The sequence below is a fragment of the Sparus aurata genome, chromosome 7, assembly GCF_900880675.1.
Source record: "Sparus aurata chromosome 7, fSpaAur1.1, whole genome shotgun sequence".
Lineage (NCBI taxonomy): Eukaryota > Metazoa > Chordata > Actinopteri > Spariformes > Sparidae > Sparus > Sparus aurata.
In genome coordinates, this window is record NC_044193.1 from 19,926,715 (window position 1) to 19,947,278 (window position 20,564).

The 20,564-nt window shown below is 40.7% G+C and overlaps 1 protein-coding gene across 2 annotated transcripts; it reads left to right on the plus strand.

Annotated features, from left to right (window-relative positions):
- Positions 1-83: 83 nt before the first annotated feature.
- ube4b (ubiquitination factor E4B, UFD2 homolog (S. cerevisiae)) lies at positions 84-20,125 on the plus strand. 2 transcript variants are annotated; one of them, XM_030423086.1, is made up of 29 exons: positions 84-423; positions 1,624-1,843; positions 3,123-3,258; positions 3,614-3,701; positions 4,050-4,194; positions 4,284-4,509; positions 4,737-5,219; positions 6,144-6,248; positions 8,001-8,142; positions 8,538-8,638; positions 8,818-8,932; positions 9,752-9,835; positions 10,339-10,395; positions 10,805-10,921; positions 11,129-11,227; positions 11,318-11,431; positions 11,734-11,932; positions 12,259-12,397; positions 12,499-12,598; positions 12,782-12,909; positions 13,068-13,166; positions 13,417-13,652; positions 13,736-13,862; positions 14,003-14,147; positions 14,446-14,580; positions 14,747-14,938; positions 15,978-16,152; positions 18,618-18,764; positions 18,968-20,125. In XM_030423086.1, the coding sequence occupies exons 1-29, from the start codon at positions 400-402 to the stop codon at positions 19,030-19,032; spliced, it is 4,143 nt and encodes a 1,380-aa protein (XP_030278946.1). In that variant the 5' UTR covers positions 84-399; the 3' UTR covers positions 19,033-20,125. The 2 variants fall into 2 exon arrangements, with proteins under 2 accessions (XP_030278946.1, XP_030278947.1); XM_030423087.1 differs by lacking the exons at positions 4,737-5,219; positions 6,144-6,248 and having other exon boundaries at positions 85-423.
- Positions 20,126-20,564: the final 439 nt, after the last annotated feature.

Here is a 20,564-nt window from a genome sequence, read left to right on the forward strand (position 1 = left end):
ATATATATATATATATATATATATATATATATATATATATATATATACATATATATGATATGAAGCCTCTCACCTCCTCCAGCAGGCTTTAAGTCACGTGACACTGTGTAGAACCAAAATGGCCGCGGTTGTATTTTGACGTATAATAGCCAGCTACTTTTCTTTTTGTTTCAATCTTGGTAGAAAACTAGCAAACGAGAGACTTTGCGGAGGATCTTTATCTCGCCACCCTCCGCAAACCGGTGTCCTAGTTTTTATCTTGAAGACAATCAGGACTGACACGTATTTGTTGAAGGAGTTAGACTATGCATATTTAGTTCTAATACAGGCTAGCTAGCTGGCTCTGGCTGGCACACATTAAAGCAGTTGAAAGTGAAATAGCTAGCTAACTTAGCTGCGATGGAGGAGTTGAGCGCAGATGAGGTAAGGTGACAATGGAATAAAGGTCAAAATGAGTGGCGAGAATTGCCGTAGCTGCGTTTTGCTAAAATTTAGACTTCCGTTTGGGAATGTCTTTCTTTCCTTCGTACCTTAGTTCAAATGGTCTTGCTACTAGCCGACTTGCTACTGAAGCTAACCTAGCCCAGAGGCTAGCATAGTCTAAACTGAAGAAAAGCATTCGCGATAAAATCCAACATTTAGCTCAACACCCGCGTACATAAATGCGTGTTATCCAACGTGAGCCACTTTGTATTTATTTAATGGAGCCATTTAATGTAGCCGAGTGAACCGACTAGAAGTTGGATGTGGGTCGTGTGTTTCTGTCACCGCTGTCAGGACCTTAATTTAATTTAGCCGGGGCACAATGCTAACCTGCTAACGTAATGCTAGAGGCTGTGCACAAGCTGGCCCGTAGACAACACTGTTTTCATGTAAAACAACACAATACAAATGATCACGTCGGCTTGTTTTTAACTGGCAGGTGTCCCATACACTTTATGTTCTGACGGATAACGTTGAATTGTGTTTACTGAGCTGATTTGCCATATCGTTGCTGTGAGCTAGCTGTCAGTTGCTAACGTTGTTTTGCTAACACAAAAATTAGCCTGTGAGACGACTCAGCATAAAAAACACACCGGGCCACCATTGTGCAATGAACTGTGGGCCGACTATGTGGCCACTGAGCTGTTCCTCTTGAACCATACACTACATTTTATTAATAGTATTTCGTCACCATGTACCCGTATTAAGCTACTTGATAAACTCGCAACCGAGTGTGCAGATTTACTACCGTTGATGTCCTCACGTATGAGCTCCATTAGTGCTCACATCTGACTTAGTTCTTAATGTAGGTTACATTGTTTGTACTCGGCGAGGCCCGTGTTAAATTTAGACTATGTTTCTACAAAAACGATGAATGAAAATCGATCGTTTATTCAGACGTGTATATTGTCTGGGGTTAATGATCCAATAAAGGGATTTAAAAATAAACTTATCCCTGACATTTCTTATATTGTCCAGGCAGACTGTGCCAGTCACTTAATCAGAGATTAAAAACAGTGTATGGCTAATCATTTAATGGTCTATAAACATTTTGAATTGTCATTATACACGCTTACTTTTCAGTGAGATTTCATTGTACTTTCAGTGTAAATGTAAAATATGCTGGTATATTTATTCAAGATTCGCAGAAGGCGACTGGCACGACTTGCAGGTGGACAGACGTCACAGCCCAGCACCCCCCTCAGCACACCCCTGACATCCCCACAGAGAGAGACTCCCCCTGGGCCGCTCCCAGGACCCTCAGGTGCCGGACCCCAGCCCCTGCCACCAGCTGCCTCTCAATCATTGGGGCTCAATGTCCACAGTGGTACCCCTGCCACATCCCCTATGGGAACCTCTGGTAAGAACCAAATACATCTACAGGTTTCAGTATATATTAAGCCTTTTTTTGCGGTGCCGTTATTGCAGGCAACCATTTAAGGTACATCTTAACTTTAGGTTTGATGTTAACAGCAGGTCAGGATCCAGTCTGCTTTTTTTCCCCGACTGTCTACATAGAGTTATTGTTGTCAACCTCTTTCATAATCTGTATTCTGAACCCGTCATCCTACTCAAATGAGTCTGTGACATATTGTCGTTGAGACTCTGAAGATAAACAACAACCACACTGAAAGGGACCTCTTTGTATTTATGACCTTGATATTTGAGCAGGAAGAACCAATCATACACACTGAGTGACGACCACACAATCGGCAGCAGCGTGTTGTGATCAACAATGTCGCCGTTGGGTGACATTGTCGTGGGCCTGCTGCACAGAGTGATTTGAAGCTTTCTTGTGCTGCTCTAGAAAACACATTAATGAGCCTTGTATGCACACAGTGACAATTTCCAGGGATTCTTTCTTGGTACTTGGTAATGTTGCTACAGAAAAGCCACCTTAGGGCTCGGGCTTCTTCCAAGAAATTGTTGAAATTTATGATTTTCTTCACAGCAGTTACAGATGCCTTGATTGCATGTTAATGCATTGCATATTTACTTTGATGGAGACAGTGTAAACAGTGTATATTTGTACTGTTGGTAATCATTGTTGTGCAACCATGAAGAAGTTAATTCCAGCTCTTCATCCACACTAATCAGCTTTCTCTCTACCCGTTTGCGGTTTATCAGGGCTGTTGTTCTTAAAAACAATAATCTGCTCCTTTGCTAAACATAGTATTGACATAAAATGTATGACCAAAATGGTAGCTTAATCATGTCTAATCTCTCTAGCTAAGTTCATTGGAAATGGACAGAAAATATGGGAACAAAGCATTAAGAATGTAAAATAGAAATGAATCAAAAACGAGAAAGGACGTGTCAGACTAAAATTCAAGGCTGGACAGGCTGCAAGTACAAAAATATAAGAACCATGAGAGAGGAGTGTTTAGAGGAAACTTGTGTGCTTCAGTAACTGAGACTCCAGCAGTCTAAACTTTTATTAAAAAGAAAAGAAAAAAAAACACAGGATAAGCAAGTAAACTTAAAGACATGACACTTGCAATCTAACTGGAAGCTGGGCCCACAATTTAACGCCCATTTCAGAACCAATAAGAAAAATGCTTTGATCAAAGATTTTTTTATTTATCCACTTTGCACTTAAAAATTGCTCAGTTGTGGTGTTTTTTTTTCCTCTTTTGCAGGGGTGGCGTACGGAAGTCAGAGCAGTGAGGGTGTGAGCTCCCTGTCCAGCTCTCCCTCCAACAGCCTTGAGACTCAGTCCCAGAGTTTGTCCCGATCGCAGAGCATGGACATTGACACTGCCTCCTGTGAAAAGAGGTAAGAACTTTCTCATTGCATATTTAACTGTCCAGTACAAAGGTTTTAATAAACTCATGGAAATGCAGCTAAAACTCTACCGAAATCTAAGTTTTGGGGGGTCTCAAATAGTCCTCTCCTCTGGGCTTGAAAGGAGTCTGTAAAACAAAACAAATTCAAGAGCAACTTATTCCTTTTTGATGTCACTTCAGAGAGTTTAATTTGTCTTTGTGTGTTTGTACCAAAAATTGGCCACATTATCCGCTTATGAAGTTAGTTCAAAGAGATGAGACGATACAGACATCGTGGTTCGAGTGTTTGCATAGTCTGCTTTGGGATGAAGATGCTTATTAACTGCACCTCCATCGTTTTCCAGCATGTCCCAGGTGGATGTGGACTCAGGGATAGAGAACATGGAGGTGGAGGACAGCGATCGCAGGGAGAAGAGGAACTTGACCGAAAAGGTAAATGGCACCAGTGAATATTATGCAAAAGAGAGGCAGTTTTATCCTGTATTTCTTGGCCTATTTGACTTTGATCGTGCCATTTTTGAGATCAATGGAGTCTTTAAATGGGCGAACATAAAAACAGTCTTTAGCTGTTGACGGGAAGGGTTTCGGGGACTTTCCATTGACGCTATTCTTGGTTTCATTTTCATTTATTTCTGTTTATTGATGCATACCTGACTCTTGACAGACCGGAGTGATCACGAGATAATGCTGACTAAAGATCATCCATTTGGCATTAACTTTGCAATAGCTTTATATTCTGATTAAGCTGTCACTTTAATGTTTTTCTTTTCTGCACCTCAGGAAACCTCTGCAAACTCAGATGTCTCAGAAGAACAGGCTCTGCAGCTCATTTGTAAGATCCTCCGCGTATCGTGGAAGGAGCAGGATAGAGATGTCATCTTTCTCCCTTCACTGGCTGCAGAGTTCCACCAGAACCCTAAAGATGGTATGTCATTGCAAGCTGTCTTTATCTCAGTCACCATAACGAGCTGCATTTCATAATTTGACTGTTATTATTTTGTCCCTCTCCTGTAGTGTACTCTGACTTCAAAGACCTGATTGGTCAGATCCTGATGGAAGTCTTAATGATGTCCACCCAGTCACGTGTCCACAACCCCTTCGCCAGCTTAACCGCCACCTCTCAGCCAATTGCAGCAGCCAAATCACCTGACCACCGTCTGACATTGGTGCAGCCCTCCAGTCAAGGTGGCAGCCCCATGGGCCCCAGTGCAGGGTCCTTTGGAGCCAGCTCTCTGTCCAGGCAAGTACCTTGACTCATGAGTTCTCACTCCGAGACGTACCAAGGCTCTAAATAGGCCACCGCACTCCTGCTTGAAAAGTGTGCTTTATTGATATTTAATTGGTATCATGTGATCGGAAACCATTGCCATTTGTTATTTTTTGATTTGGATTTGATAATTTCTATTTTGTAAGAATTTGTTGCTAGATGAGTTTTACCAATCATCGTCTCATCAATGTTGTCCACAGTCTGTATGGGTGTAGTATTCCTCACTCAGTGGCTTTGGATGCAGCCAAGAGGACCTCCCCATCTCTCCTCTCTCCTACCACACCCTCTGTACCTTCCACACCCTCTACCCCGCAGTTCGTTGTTCCCCCTAGCCCACCCGCTAATACTACCACCCCAAGACACATTCTCAACCCTCCCTCTGCCCCCATGCCCATCTCCCAGCGCTACCGGCCTTACTCCGTCACTTCTCCCTGGGGAGCTCCTTCCCCGGTTAGTCCGGGTCCCAGAGGATTCAGTTTCTTTGGACCCTCTCCTAGCCCTGCTGGGCCCTCTGTTCCTCCCAACACCCCAGTTCCTGTCCCACCACCTAGCCCTGTGTCCCGCTCTTTGAGCTCACCCAGGGCTCGCAACCAACCCTCGTCCACACCAGCTGTGGTGGTGCCCCATTCACCCAGAACGAATGCCCGACAGGCTGCCTTTGCTTCAAGGATCCCGCATTCTAGGTATCTCATGTGCACGTCAGTTTGTGGTGGAAGCAAAGCAGACATACTAAACCCTTAACTTTTAAAGACCCATATTTGAGAGTTGACTAAATCTTTGGCCAGATCCCTTTTGTTGTATTTTGAAGTTTCTTGCATTCAGTTCTCATTTAACCAAGCTTATAATTATCTCAGCTGGGTATGATTTAGACTGCTATTCTAAAAGTATACTCTGCCATCAGTTACAGATACTCCCAGTGGCAATTTAGATACAGAAAATTGCCTATTAAAGACTATATTATCACAATTAACATTTCAAGCTCTATATCATTTTAATTCATGATTTGAGAGTCAAACAAAGATGCTAATATATGGCATGTTCAGACTATAAACAGGAATTCCAGTCTCATTAATTGAAGTCTCAGGCTGTTTACATGTATCATTTTCTATTTGTAAAATCTGACTTGATTGAATTAGCAGCTGAATGGCCCTGATCTAACCCCTTTGCAAAATAACTAACACTGGATATAGTTTAACAAACATGTTTTATAGCTCCCACGCTGCTACTTCGCAATGAAATTCTCGAGCAAATAAGATGTGGCTTACGCCTCTTTGCATTGGCTTGCTCAAGACAAGTTGTGTGAGTGATTGTGACATTCAGTTCAGTTATCGGTTGAAAAAATGTTCTGACAGTGTGTTAAAGCTGCAGACAAAATGGCATTAATGAATATTTTAAAAAGAAGTAGCACAAGAAGTAGTCCTGAAGCAAGCATGCAACCCTCCAGCATCCTTTCCTTAGTGCTCCGTTCTTCCTTGTCCTTTTTTCTTGTGACTTTTCACCATTCCACATTTGTCTTCCTGTTTTTTCACTTCACCTCTGTTTGCACAACATCCTCTTCTCTTTCAATCTTTTCCCTCACTCCTCCTGTCTCTTCCATGTCATGTTAGCCCCTTGTCGTTCCTGTTCTATGCCCTCTCTGACATGTCTCAGGACAGCAGTGATGAAGATTCTGAGGAGGAGGAGGATTTTTCAAGAGTTCAGTTTGGGTCCAGGTACACTGCTGCACGGTGTGTGCGTGTTAGTGTGTGCTTGCTCAGTTACTTGTCCACTGCATGTTCCAGATGACCCAGGAGGCTTAACACTAACTGTGCTCAAACACACCAGGTTAGAGTCGTGAAAAATAAACAGATGTATCTTAAGCTTAAAGAGCGCTCTAACTTTGTGCTATGTGTTTTCGTCATCAGAGGTGTTGACATAAGGTGGCATAGCTGTAACTTTTAGGATAAAATGTGGCGGTAAGTATAAAATACAGTTCCCCTCAGCGCAGTAAAGCTCCAAATGATATATCGGCTTTCAATGTGGTTTAGGTGTGCCAGAATAACTGAAAACTGATAAAAAACAAATTTTATCAATACCCTTTCAGGCCTAGCGATCCCTTATGTTATTGGGTAAAGTCTATTTTGGATTCCATTTTTACAGATGTGTGAGTGTATTTTATGTAATCACACAAATCCAAAGCAAGGATCTTCAACTGTGAAAGAGCATGTAAACTTAAACATGAGAAATGTTCTATATCATTTAACCCCTATAGTACAGCATCAGACTATTATTCCTATACTGCCCTATAAAGGCTAACTGCAGTTACTATGCTAGCTATGAAACTGAGACAAATGGTTTAAAAGTTTATCGACTCTCCAGCCAAATGCATTATAGGTAGAAGAGCATCTATGTTCTTATTAAATATGTATTATTCCAATAATTTTCATGTCTTAATCACTAATAATGCAGATACTTCACTCTCTTTGCCATTGCACTCTCTATACCGTTTTTTCAGGTAATACAAAGTTCAGAAAAACCACGGCAGAGTGAAGCAACTACACTTAGGGCTGTACTGCCTTGGTTTTTGGTTGGATTTTGTAGTCAGTGCAGTTTTACATCGCCTTTGCTCTAAGATGGAGCAAGACTGAACTTGGAAACGTTGTCACAACATAAAACTGACATTTAAGAATTCAATTTCAGTCGTATTTTGATTCTGATTTGTTACTGTGCTTGGCTTTGTAGGGCACTTTGATGACTGGAACTGTATGTTATTAATTAAACGCATGTGTGAAATCGTTTGGTGAGAAAAGGGAGTCTGATTACCTGCTCCATAGGTATTTGTTTGCTACTGAAGTGTATAAGTGGAGTCCATCTTGACAACGGAAAAAACAAATGCTCAAATTTGAAGTTTTGTTAAACTTTCATCTCATATTTATTCAAGAAAAATCATGCATGGTAAATGAAGTTACATTCTTTAACAACATAACCTGTTGTGTCAGTTTGATTTGTAGCTTCAAGAACAATTTGTAACCCACAGTAGAGTTGATATTCCTGTACTGCCTGTGTTTTATGACCAAAAAGATAAAGATTATTACGTCATAATGTTTGTTGTGCTGTGAAGCAACTCCACAAATGGGTTTTGTGATTACAGCTGACCACTAACAGCAATTTAAAGTCTTCTTACCGTATATGTCAGTTGAATGTGGCAAGCTGAATCCTAATATCAGCTTCAAAGACTTGCAGCGTTTGAATATTTAATAATGATTTTTTTCTCCCCCTTATTTAAGAGCCCAGTACTGAGATGGTGCTGCAGTGCCATTACTAATGCCCTATAGTTTGTTTCTTTCAGGACCCTTGAGAGTGGCTTTGTTAACCATACATACGTGATTATGTTGGATGCCAATGGTATATCTCTCAGTGATGTTTTCTGTTATTTAATAAACCCCTCTCTGTCCTTGTTTTTGTGTTTCCCTTTTTGCTTGTAGTCTTGGTGCATGTGGAGGGGGGTTGTCCTGTGATTCAGCCAGCGACCGCTTCACCATTGAAACATGCAAAGAGACAGAGATGCTGAACTACCTCATTGAGCGTTTCGACAGTGTTGGCATGGAGGAGAGGAAAGCTCCCAAGGTAACTGGCTGCCTGTTAGACAAAAAAGGGAGAAATCAACTAGATCATATTCAGGTGATTAATGCAGTGTTCTCTGGCCTTTTACTGAAAAAGTCTGTTTGACTGAAATGTATTATAATATTATAGTGATCCTTACTATACTTGCACCTGAAAAGTTCTTTTTAGCTTGTTCAGTGTCTGAATTGGTTGCAGAATGTCTTGAGGACAGAAGAACAGCCTGTACTTCAGAGACTAGCTGCAGGCCAGATGGTCTGCCAATGAGTGAAGGTTTAGCTCGTCAAAGAACACTGTGATTCAACAGTCTGGAGAGAGCTTCTGTGAAATTGACAGCAGACATTTTTATTGCACCTCTAACCATTTTCCCTCTTTCTTTATCCCGTCCATTTTTCTCTCAGATGTGTAGCCAACCAAATGTCAGCCAGCTTCTCAGCAACATTCGCTCTCAGTGTATTTCCAACGTTGCCCTGGTCCTGCAAGGCACCCTGACCCAGCCTCGGTGAGAAAAGTCAGCCACACACTGACAATTTGGGGTTATTTTCTTCTTATCTGGCATTATATTTGTGTTATGCTTGTTCCCTTTTCAGTTCAAGTCTCCATGGCAACTGCTCTTCACCCCTCGACACATTATTTATTTGTTTAATTTCAACGCAATGCTTGTCTGTTTTCTACATGTAGGAGCCCTCTCCAGCCGTCTTTGCTGGTACCTTACATGCTGTGTCGGAACCTTCCGTATGGCTTTATTCAGGAGCTTGTGCGCATAACCCATCAGGAGGACGAGGTGTTCAAACAGGTGGGAAGCATATCCGTCCATTTTGTAATACATCTTCAGACTTACTCACTTAGGCTGAAACCTATCCCAGCATACCGTGAGGGCAGGATGAAATGTAAGATACGCATACGCATTCCTGTGGGCTGATGGAGCTACACCTTGCTGACTTTAACTTTGATAAAAAACTAAAACTGACTCTGTCTCTACAAGTCAGAAATGAACCTGTGAGTCAGCCATTCACATGAATGTAATTCAAGTGATGGCATGTTTAGGTCTCTAAAGCACCTTCACAGTTATGAAGAAAAAATTATGATGGAATAGAAGAACTTCAGTCCAGCTAAAGCAGGAAAATAGTTTAAAGATAGAAATAAATAAATAAAAAAGACCCCTATCACATTAACAAAACAAGGATCTCTCAGTAGTGCATTGTGCACACCTTTAGTTTCCAGCTTACAATTTCTTTAAGTTTACTTTAGTTTGTTGACAACATTAATTGCATTTGGGATAAAAGTACACTAGTAGACCTTTCTCTTTGCCAGGGGTACAAGACAAAATAAACATGCACTTCCCCACTATTTAAACTGCAATTTTACTGTAATTTAAAGGTAAAATGTATCGAGAAAACAGCATCGCAGTGAAGTACTGTCATGCTACATGGATGTCATCTGCTACAAATCCTCCTCAAGATTTTTTTTCTTATTCTTGAGAAAATGAAAAATGCAATGCAAAAGTGATCATTTCCACCAATCATGAAACTATTGCAATAGTTGTGAAAAATAATTGCAAAATTATTTATTTTAACTGTTTACTAGCCCTGATGTTTACTACCTTGTTTTTCAGATCTTCATTCCTATCCTCCATGGGCTGGCTCTTGCAGTGAAAGAATGTTCCTTCGACAGCGACAACTTTAAATTCCCACTCATGGTAAGGAGATGTTGTCCTGGTCTGACCTGTTATGTAGCACAAGGCAGGAAGTGATCCCTAACGTAGCTACAATTACATGATGGGGTGTACATTAGAGCAGCTTAAAGAGGTCCTGACAGCCTGTCAGACAACCTGTCTGCCCAGTGGATAGATGGCTCCAGATGTTCAGTATATGAACCCTACCATGGTGATGCTTTTCTTGCTAATTTTCTAGAAATCCTGAGTCAAGTGCTTTCTGCCACTTGACAATCACGCTGTCATACACATAATAAAGAGCCATAATATGATTTTGAGACTCTCAATTTTGGCTGAGTAGTTGATTTTCAACAACCTTTTTCATTGGAGTGTTGCTTGTTACTTGTAAAAAAAAAAAAAGGAAATCAAAACCAACAAGATCTCTTAACAAGTAAAATAATGACTTAAATCATCAGTCAATTGCTAATGTTATGAAAGTTTGCTGTTTGTGCCATGTACTCCATGTACTTTCTTTTTATTTTTTACAGGCATTAGCTGAGCTTTGTGAAATCAAGTTTGGAAAGAGTCACCCAGTGTGCAGTTTGGTGAGTTTACATTTGGATGTCCAAAGCGTCATTTTGGTACTTGAGGGGTTCATCATTATTTCGTCATGGCTCAGATTATTTTAGGCCTTTTTATTTTACTCGAAAATTTATTTTTTATTTTTTTATTCTCAGGTCTGGTTATTGTCTTTGTTGTTCTTTGAGGTTATATTACTTGGCTGCTTGTTCTCTGTATGGTAATTAATTATATGTTTATATCTTAAGCACTACTTAATTTTTAAGACACATTTAGCTTTTATAAACGACTTAAACTGAATGAGTTGTTAGTACATTGTGCTTATATTGTTGTCCACAGATGTTCACAGATGCATAGATACAACTCAGTGGCTGATAAATCAATAGTTTGTGTTACCCCTATGTAATATGTGTCTGTCCTGGCTCTTTTCTGCAGGCAACATCACTGCCTCTATGGTGTCCCAAACCTCTGAGCCCTGGTTGTGGGAGAGAGATCCAGAGACTGTCCTACCTGGGAGCCTTCTTCAGCCTCTCTGTATTTGCTGAAGATGATGTGAGTTGTCTAATCACTTAAATAATTACCATAAATCCGTAGCACCAGATTTTCGCCAACTTGCAATATATTCTTGTGCCTTAACGTCCTGCCAAAAGCTGAGAAATGTCTTAGGAAGGAGAGCAGACTGAATCCAATAATACGTCAACAGAGAAACACTGCAAGTTCTTTAATTAATCTTTAACAAAACACTTTTCTTTTCTTAAGACCAAAGTAGGAGACAAGTATTTCTCTGGCCCAGCCATCACCATGGAGAACACGCGGGTCGTCAGTCAATCATTGCAGCACTACCTGGAGTCAGCAAGGGTCCGTGTCGTCTTTATCATGCATGTATACAAAATCTGTCTTTTTGGTGTATGGAGAAATTTGTTAAAGTGACATGTCATCTTTTTTTAGGGTGACCTTTTCAAAGTTCTCCATAACATCCTACTAAATGGAGAAACGCGCGAATCAGCTCTTAATTACATGGCAGCTCTAGTCAACTACAATGTGAAGAAAGCCCAGATGCAGGTAAGTTGCAAAAGTAATTCAGTCGAACATAATGAACAAAAAGTCATTTGATTTACCCAACTAGCTCAAAAAATTCAATTAATTCATTCAGTTTGATATGTTTAATTGTCTGCACCTAATTGAATTGTTGATTTTTATTATATTTAAAATGTTGAGAAATGGAGTATACAAAATTCCCTATTCTCTCACTGTAAACAGCCAAATGAAAGATTTTTTTGCTTGTTTTCATATTCAGGTTGTAGGTTCAGCATTCACATTAATTTGCAACTGTTCTGAATTGACCCCCTTTTCTCTTTTCCTAGACTGATGACAAGCTAGTGTCTGCAGACGGCTTCATGCTGAACTTCTTATGGGTGCTGCAACAGCTGAGCATGAAGATCAAGCTGGAGACGGTGGACCCCTACTACATTTTCCATCCACGGTGTCGCCTTGCTGTCAGCCTGGAGGAGACGCGTCTGAAAGCCACCATGGAGGAGCTCAAGAGCTGGCTCACTGAACTGCGTAAGTTGTCACTAACTTATATTGCAAGTTACTCATTAACTTGATGAATTCCAATCTATGAGATCTTCTTTTTTTTTTCTTGGATGTCTTCCAATTAATCTGAGATGAATCGTTGTTGTTACTGTCTCCATAATCCCTCTGCCTCTGCTTTAATTGTAGTCCTGTCTAAAAAAAATTTCATACATTACAACTTGAAATAATGGATTAAAGTCCTGAAATAGTACTGCTAAGTTTGTATTGAGGCAGAAAAGCTGATATTTAACTGGAAAGATACTAGTGTGTTTCTATAATTTTAAATAATGGATTGTATTTGTTTACATGGATAGATGAAGATCCCACTAAGTTCTCAGAACCCAAGTTCCCCACCGAGTGTTTCTTCCTGACGCTGCACACCCACCATTTGTCCATCCTGCCTAGCTGCAGGCGCTACATCCGCAGGTTGCGAGCCATCCGCGAACTGAACAGGTACGTACACGCACGCACACACACACGAACGCACACACAGAGGTATTCATAGCATGCTCAGTAGATGTGTTTCTAATGGTGTTCTTTTCCTCTCATGTTAGGACTGTAGAGGAGCTGAAGAACAGTGAAAGCCAATGGAAAGATTCTCCCCTGGCAAGTCGACACAGAGAGATGCTCAAACGATGCAAAACCCAGCTCAAGGTCAGTTTAACATCCACACTCTTCCCTTCATTGATTGATTAATCCTAGAACACTGATTTAAAGGTACAGACATGCAAATCCCCTTCTGTCACATTACTGAACTCGCCTTAAATGCTGAACTATGCAGGATTCTATGACAAAGCATATTTAGACAGACGTGCTCCTTACTGTGTGTCCTGTCAGAAACTGGTGCGAGCCAAAGCTTGTGCTGACGTGGGCCTTCTGGACGAGAACCTGCTCCGCAGATGCCTGCAGTTCTACAGCACAGTAATTCAGCTCATTCTTCGCATGGTGGACCCTGCCTATCCCAAGTAAGTCACCCTGCAACTGACACACCATGTTACTTTTTGTTGTGATAATGATGTAAAAGGAACAGAAGTGCTTATTTTTTGTCACACTGTATTTGACTTTAGAGTGTATTACAAATTAAGATCCAAGTTTCATATTTGTTTCTTCATTCCTTGCACAGCATCACCCTGCCACTGAACCCTGAGATTCCCAAAAGCTTTGCTGCTCTGCCTGAGTTCTACATTGAGGATGTGGCAGAGTTTCTGCTTTTTGTCGTGCAGTAAGTTTATAGTCTTGCAAATTTGTCTGACTTAGTCAGCCATGTCAGAAAAATGTCTCCATAAAAGAAATTAAAATGTAGATTAAATTAAACGTAAGCCATACATGAATCATTACACTATTTGATAATTCTTTGTGCTATAGTCACTGTCAAGTGTTGACACGCACACCTTAGCTGAAGCTGAAAGTGATGTATAAGCTGTTTTCAGTCCTGTTTGTTTCCTCACCTCATCCTCCCTCCATTTTCCCAGGTATTCTCCCCAGGTTTTATACGAGCCGTGTGTCCAGGACATCGTTACCTTCTTGGTGGTGTTCATCTGCAGCCAGAACTATATCAGGAACCCATACCTTATCGCCAAGTTGGTGGAGGTGCTGTTTGTCACCAACCCTGCTGTGCAGCCTCGTACTCAGCGATTCTCTGAAATGATGGAGAACCACCCGCTGTCTGTCAAGCAGCTGGTCCCCGCCCTTATGAAGTTCTACACTGGTGAGTTCTAAGTATACTAATATTCTTCTTGGCTGTAAGGTCTTTGTCCCCATTTTGACTTACCAACTATGTCCTCTGGTCAGATGTCGAGCATACAGGCGCCACCAGCGAGTTCTATGATAAGTTCACTATACGGTACCATATCAGCACTATCTTCAAGAGTCTCTGGCAGAACCTTGCCCATCATGGCACCTTCATGGAGGAGTTCAAGTGAGTTTGGTTTTGACAAACGTTTTTTGTCATGTAAGAAAAAAACGACACAATTTAAGTTTGAGTCAGTGGCTGTCTGACTTTGATCGATTCCAAGCTGACCTGCTCCTCCATCTTCTTTCATGCCTTCTCCCCTCTAGCTCTGGCAAGCAGTTTGTACGCTACATCAACATGCTGATTAATGACACCACCTTCTTGTTAGACGAGAGCCTCGAGTCCCTGAAGCGTATCCACGAGGTTCAAGAAGAGATGAAGAATAAGGAGCAGTGGGAGCAGCTGCCTAGGGTCAGTGCTCATACATTACCTATTGGGTCTTTTTATTATTTACCAGGTGTTACATACATTGCATTGTAGTGCATACATTACATACAGATGGTTATGATAAAAGTATTGCGGAAATAATACCGGATTGAAAAAAACTTCCAAAAGGAAGGGATAAAAATTGAGGCAGGAGAGACAAAATGTTAACATAGTGGTTATTATGTGGTCTGGTGCTCACACTCGTAATTGTGCTGGAAGACGGTATCTGTTGAAGAATATTTCAGAATAGTATTGTTTTGTTTCTTTTCCTGCAAACTTTCAGGAACAGCAGCAGAGCCGCCAGTCCCAGCTGACTCAGGATGAGCGGGTGTCTCGCTCTTATCTGGCCCTGGCCACAGAGACGGTTGAAATGTTCCACATACTCACCAAGCAGGTCCAGAAGCCTTTCCTCAGGCCTGTGAGTATTGCTGCTCCACACAAAGATGTCATATTTTAAGTTGATATATTCTATAAATTCTTCTTTATTGGTGGACATAAATTCTTAATTAGGCAACATCATCTGTCTAAACTGGGCATTCTAAGCCTTTCAAGCTTTTCTGAGCGGCACCATCTTTCTCATACAGGAGCTGGGGCCTCGTTTAGCTGCCATGCTGAACTTTAACCTCCAGCAGCTCTGTGGGCCCAAATGTCGGGACCTGAAGGTGGAGAACCCTGAGAAGTACGGTTTTGAGCCCAAGAAGCTCTTAGACCAGCTGACCGACATCTACCTGCAGCTAGACTGTGCCCGCTTTGCTAAAGCAATTGCAGATGACCAGGTTGGCACAGTTGATCACAAATACTGTTTTTTTTTTTGTTTTTTTTATGTCGAATTTCAGGCATTTCGTTGTGTTAAAAATACTTCCTGACTCTAATTTAAAAAAAAGAAAAAGAGTTTGTTGTATTGAAAAATGGTCATGAGAAAAGGCTCCAGGTCATTGTGGTAGATCATCACAGTCCTGGTCGTATTGCCTTTAAGACACAAGACATGAATTCTCTGTTGTACTTTGTGAATGTAATGCAGTGTTTTATCCAGATTTCACCCAACCCAATACACCCCATTAATCATGAATACCCACTGATCCCCAGATGATGCAAGCAAGAAGCAGTTAGGGACACTGTGATTAGTTGATTTTAATGTGTAAAGTGAACATTTTCAAGTGCTTGATTGCTTTCTACTCTGTTGTTCCAGAAGTAGAAGTGTCAGCGAGGTACTTTACATGTTGCTAGAACTATAGTGGTGTCCCTGTAATAGGTTTTACAAGCTTTAGGCTGAAATGTTGAATTGTCTTTCTGCATCTTATATTTCTTCAACAATGTCCAGCCAGAGTAGTGGGGTCTTTGCCCCATTAACTTGTGAATGCCTTCTTGACTACTGATGATAGAATTTTTAATAAGACACCAGTCCTCATGTTGGATTTTTTTAGTGCTTCTTGTAATTAACTTAACACAAGGAAATATTTTTTTCCTTCTATTTTGATGTTATTGGAACAGTGCTTTGGCAAAGTAAGAGCAAAGTCTTGACTGTAAGCACTTGACAGTGCGTGGTTTGTTTATGGAGAATACCTGTAGTACCAGTTAATCTACATTTCCAGCATTGTTGTTCATAATGTAACTTTGGGAGCGTGTATCCGAAGTTACACATCAGGGAAACCAGCTGTGAATACGGTGTCACAACCTTTGAAGAAGTTGGCGAATAACTGTTACCAGTCATAATTATAACAACAGAAACACAGTAAATGCATTTAATACTTGCATCATCTCAAAGTTTCTGTCACAGCTCACCGATAATTTTACCTTCTTCCCTTCCATGTGCAGCGGTCATACAGCCGCGAGCTCTTTGAGGAGGTGATCTCAAAGATGAGGAAAGCTGGTATCAAGTCCTCCATCGCCATTGAAAAATTTAAGCTGCTATTGGAAAAGGTGGAGGAAATAGTCGCCAAGAACTCCCAGTCTGAGATGGACTACAGCGACGCACCTGACGAGTTCAAAGGTGTGTGGGTGGGTGGGTGTGTGTCTGTGTGTCTGTGTGTCTGTCTTTGTCTACTGTGTGTTTAGGCAGCATAGGTTTAACTTTTACATCTGTGTATCCACTAAAGGTAACAAGTACTTTCTTTTGTATGTGTTTTACTATCAATCTCATGACTTTAGAAGCTCTGAAGTCTGTCTAGAATACCTGAAGCCTGTTTAGACATTTTGTCAAATCTAGTTCAATCAAGTTATTAAGGTCCCAATAAACAATGTCCTATTAAGATCCACCATTATTTCCCATGATGTATTAGTTATGAATAATATCCATATTAATAAAGAAAAAGTACCTCATCTTGCACTGCTTCTAACATTACAGTGAACATAAACATAAATTGTTGTTTTTGTGGTTACCTTACCCACGTCTAGTAACCTACTAGCTCTTTGGTCCCGAGCAAAAAAAGTGACTTGCATAGAAAACTGGTGTGACCTCGGGCCAGTCGGCGCAGACGGACAGGATCTTCAGCAGCCTCTGTTGCTGTTGAATTCCAGACATTTGCCGGGGATTTTGCAGATCATAGAGGTCGTATAGACAGCTTAGAGCAAGGCTATCCTATAACCACAGACTTAATATAATATAGAACAAGAACGTGGCCCACATACCTCCTTTGATTCCCAGTTATGCCAACCAACCCACCACAGTTGATGGGAGTGTGCCGTACAGCAGGTTGGAGTATCAGCTTTCCATGTGGTTAAAATCTCCCATGCCAGGTTTTATTTTTGTATCTTACAAGTCCTACAGCAACAACCCTGTGACATTTCAATATAGAGCACACTTTATGGAAAGCACTTAATGAGGATTTATTGGATATTTTTTTTACTGGTGTTTTGATAGGTGCACCAATATTGCTGTCATACAGTGTATATAACACATTTTTAGTTTTTCAGCAGTTGAGGTTCAGTATGTGACAAATGTTGGAAGCCATGCTTTGCCTCTTTGTATTATTTAATTGTCTTTTTTGCTTGATCTTAAAAAAAAAACTTGTTTTAGTTTGTTTTATTTTCTTAATTTTAACGTTCTCACTGGGTTAGTTGTATACAGCTGTTAAAAACGGTACGCGTGTGTTTCTGTGTGTGTCTAAATTCTTAAGTTCAGGTATCGGAATACGAAAGGAAATTATGATATTAATTGTGGATGTCCTGATCAAGTTCTTTTTACCCCGATCCCGATCAGAGTCTTTAATATTTAGTAAATGCCGATACCGAGTCCCGATCCGATACTTAGTCTTAACTAATATTTTCCTGGATAATACAACCGCATAAGGAAAAAAAGTAGCTGCATCCAAGCTGATTCTTAATAGGTTTTTTATTGTGTTGAAAATATATACTTTCATATGGCTTTCTTATTCTGCATATGCTATTGAAACATTGGCTTACCACCTTCCTTGCGTTAGCAGGCGAGTCTGTGATTCTGCGCTGTGACAGCAGACCCTCATGTACAGCCAGCTGAAGTGCGTGCAAGACGCAGCTCACGCTTGGTACCTCTATATCAGCCACTGCTTTTTTTTTCATATTCCTTACGTTGTCACTTGAAAAGACTTGGATGCATCTCCTTGATTGCCTGTTTTACATGCTCTGCTGTATGAGACCCGCAAAACTTGTGCGCATACCTGCAAATTGTAACCCGAAATTGGAATAAGTGTAATGAAATTCTGAGATGGTAGGGCATACCGGGGATTCAAAAACTCCAGCTGACAAAGAAAACCCTGATCCTCTACCATGGAGAGCTGGTTATCCAGAGCAATTAATTTATATGCCTTCTCTGTAATATTTTATCATATCATATGTATAGTATTGCAGGTCTTTTGTTAACGGTCATATTGCAGATGTCGCCATTGGACTGCTTTTGCTTTCTGATTGAAGTTATTTCCACACTGCAGACATTTTATCCACAGGTTTGCCAGAGTAATGTTACGTGCGTGTCTGCGCTCTGCCACAAATTGTGCTCTGACGTAAAAAAACGGCCTTGGGTCCACGTTCAAAATTGCCGATCCCCCATCAGTGGAAAAATGCACATATTGGCCACGATCCTGCAGATCGAATCGGGACATCCCTAATATTAATACATTTCTGCTTAATTCAAAAAATCCTGCAACATCCAGAGTGTGGATTTGCAAGCTAGCAGCATTCCCGTGTTCAGATGAAAGCAAAACATTTGAGTACCAACCTTTCTTCAAACACAAGGAGCAGCCTGTTGAGCAAACTGTGATGTTTGTTGAGCCTCTTTGAATAAAAGGAAAATGTTCAAAGGGATATGATGACAATAGCTGTCAATGTGATGAAAGAACAGTGCCAGTTCTGCTGCTGCGGAACTTCCCTTCTCTGCAGCTCATAAGCATAAAATCAAGGTCATCAGTTCAAGCTTGTTTGTTGTTGTTGTTTTGAGTGTGTTTGGGTCTGAATCTTAAAGTTGGCATGACTTTGTTACAGACCCTCTGATGGACACACTCATGACCGACCCCGTGATTCTGCCCTCGGGGAACATCATGGACCGATCCATCATCCTGCGGCATCTGCTCAACTCCCCCACTGACCCCTTCAACAGGCAGCCGCTCACAGAGAGCATGCTGGAATCAGGTAAACCCACCACAATGGTTTTCCACCAGTGATTGTGTAGGCAAGAGAAAGTACAGTTCGTCCTCATAGCATCAAAGCATTTGCTGAGTTCTAGGTTCAAGGCATGTGATTTCAGGACACCTAAATGTCAAAAAATTACAGCCTGTCAGTTTCTTAGCTGCTGTTCACAATCCTTGTCTTTTTTTTTTTAAATTATTTTACAGTCCCTGAACTGAAGGAGAGGATCCACACCTGGATGAGGGAAAAACAGGGCGGACGGCCTGTCTAAGGACCACATGTCGACATCATCTGGCCTGCTAACCATCATCAAGGGATCTGTCCAAATCGTCTGAATTCAGTGTCACTGCTACCAATGACAACAACAAAAAAAAAACATTTTGAATGGAAAAAAATGGAGACCTGATTTGATTTTTATTCGCATTTACCCTTTTTGTCTCAAACCATTACCATGGTTCCTAAAAACGAAATATAATAAAGTTAAGACTTTTAAGTTTTTTCTCATGAGTTTGTGTATATATATATCAAAATATATACATATATTTAACAAGAGTTAGTTAATGCATTATAATGCTGCAAGAATACGTTTCCACCACCGACACGTTTACCAGCGAGGTGCATACAGTCACTTCATTGATCATTTTTCCTTTATAGTTCTCATTTTGTTTTGTAATACTCTGTATGGTGGCTTCATTAAAGATGTGATTTGAGGGAGAGGGATGGGCATTACATTTGGGAGAGTGTGGGTGGGTTCTGATAAAATGACTAGCTTTGAGTTTTCATTATCAAGACTGTGACGATTATGAACTTGAGTCCACATAATGTATGCTGGTTTCCCAGAGCTAACAGACGCACAGTTTGTGCTTGTAGACGAAGTTCAGAACTGGGAATATCCATTAAGGATGTAGCTTAACGTAAACTGATCCATAATGTCAGCTTCCTTTTTGAGTACCGTAGGAAGATAGGCAGTGGTTTACCAAAATACAGTATGTTCAGTTGTTCCTTTTTTTAGTCACATTTTCCCTGCTGACTTCGATAGACTGAATTTACTTCTTGTGTGTGCATGGCCTCAAGTCCAGAACCTCCTAAGCGCCTCATGGACAAATAACCCTCTTTTTAGGCGAAGTGGAAGGAAAATGAGAGAATGTAGCATGAGCACCAGAAACACCATTTTAGGGAGCACACCATTTAAAAAGTCTGCTCTTCAGAACCACTGACATCTCACCTCCAGATGGTCTCTTTCAAATGGCACTGTACCTAACTTGACCTTGCTGACCTTAACTGTACAGGAAATGATTTCCTTTAACCACATACCTGTTTTGGAAGCTAGGATTTTGAACTGAAATAAATGATGATGCACATTATTTCAGAACTCGTCGCTGTTTTTTCCTCAGATTGATGCTGCAGTGGTCTTATTTGGTCATTTTTTGGACAAAGCCTTTTTGACTATTAAATATTAGGAATTGACAACAAAACGACGATAAAATGTAATCCTGTAAGATTCCTTTTTATACAGTTAATGGACATGCAGCACTTCAGGTGAGTAGGTGACTTTTGAATACAAATGCCCACATTGTCAAATCAGTGAAATGGCAAAATAAAATAATAATTGAGGGTAGGCTTTACACTTATGGTTTATGGTTTCTCATAAATCAACAATTTTACCTTTTAAAACTAACTGCATTCGTTTATAATGTGCCTAGGTGACTTGTTCCACTTTGCAAGGCAACATCAGTATTTTGAAATGTGGTTTGTTCCCAAATGTATAAGCTTAGTCATTCTTGTACTGTAACTGTTATAAAA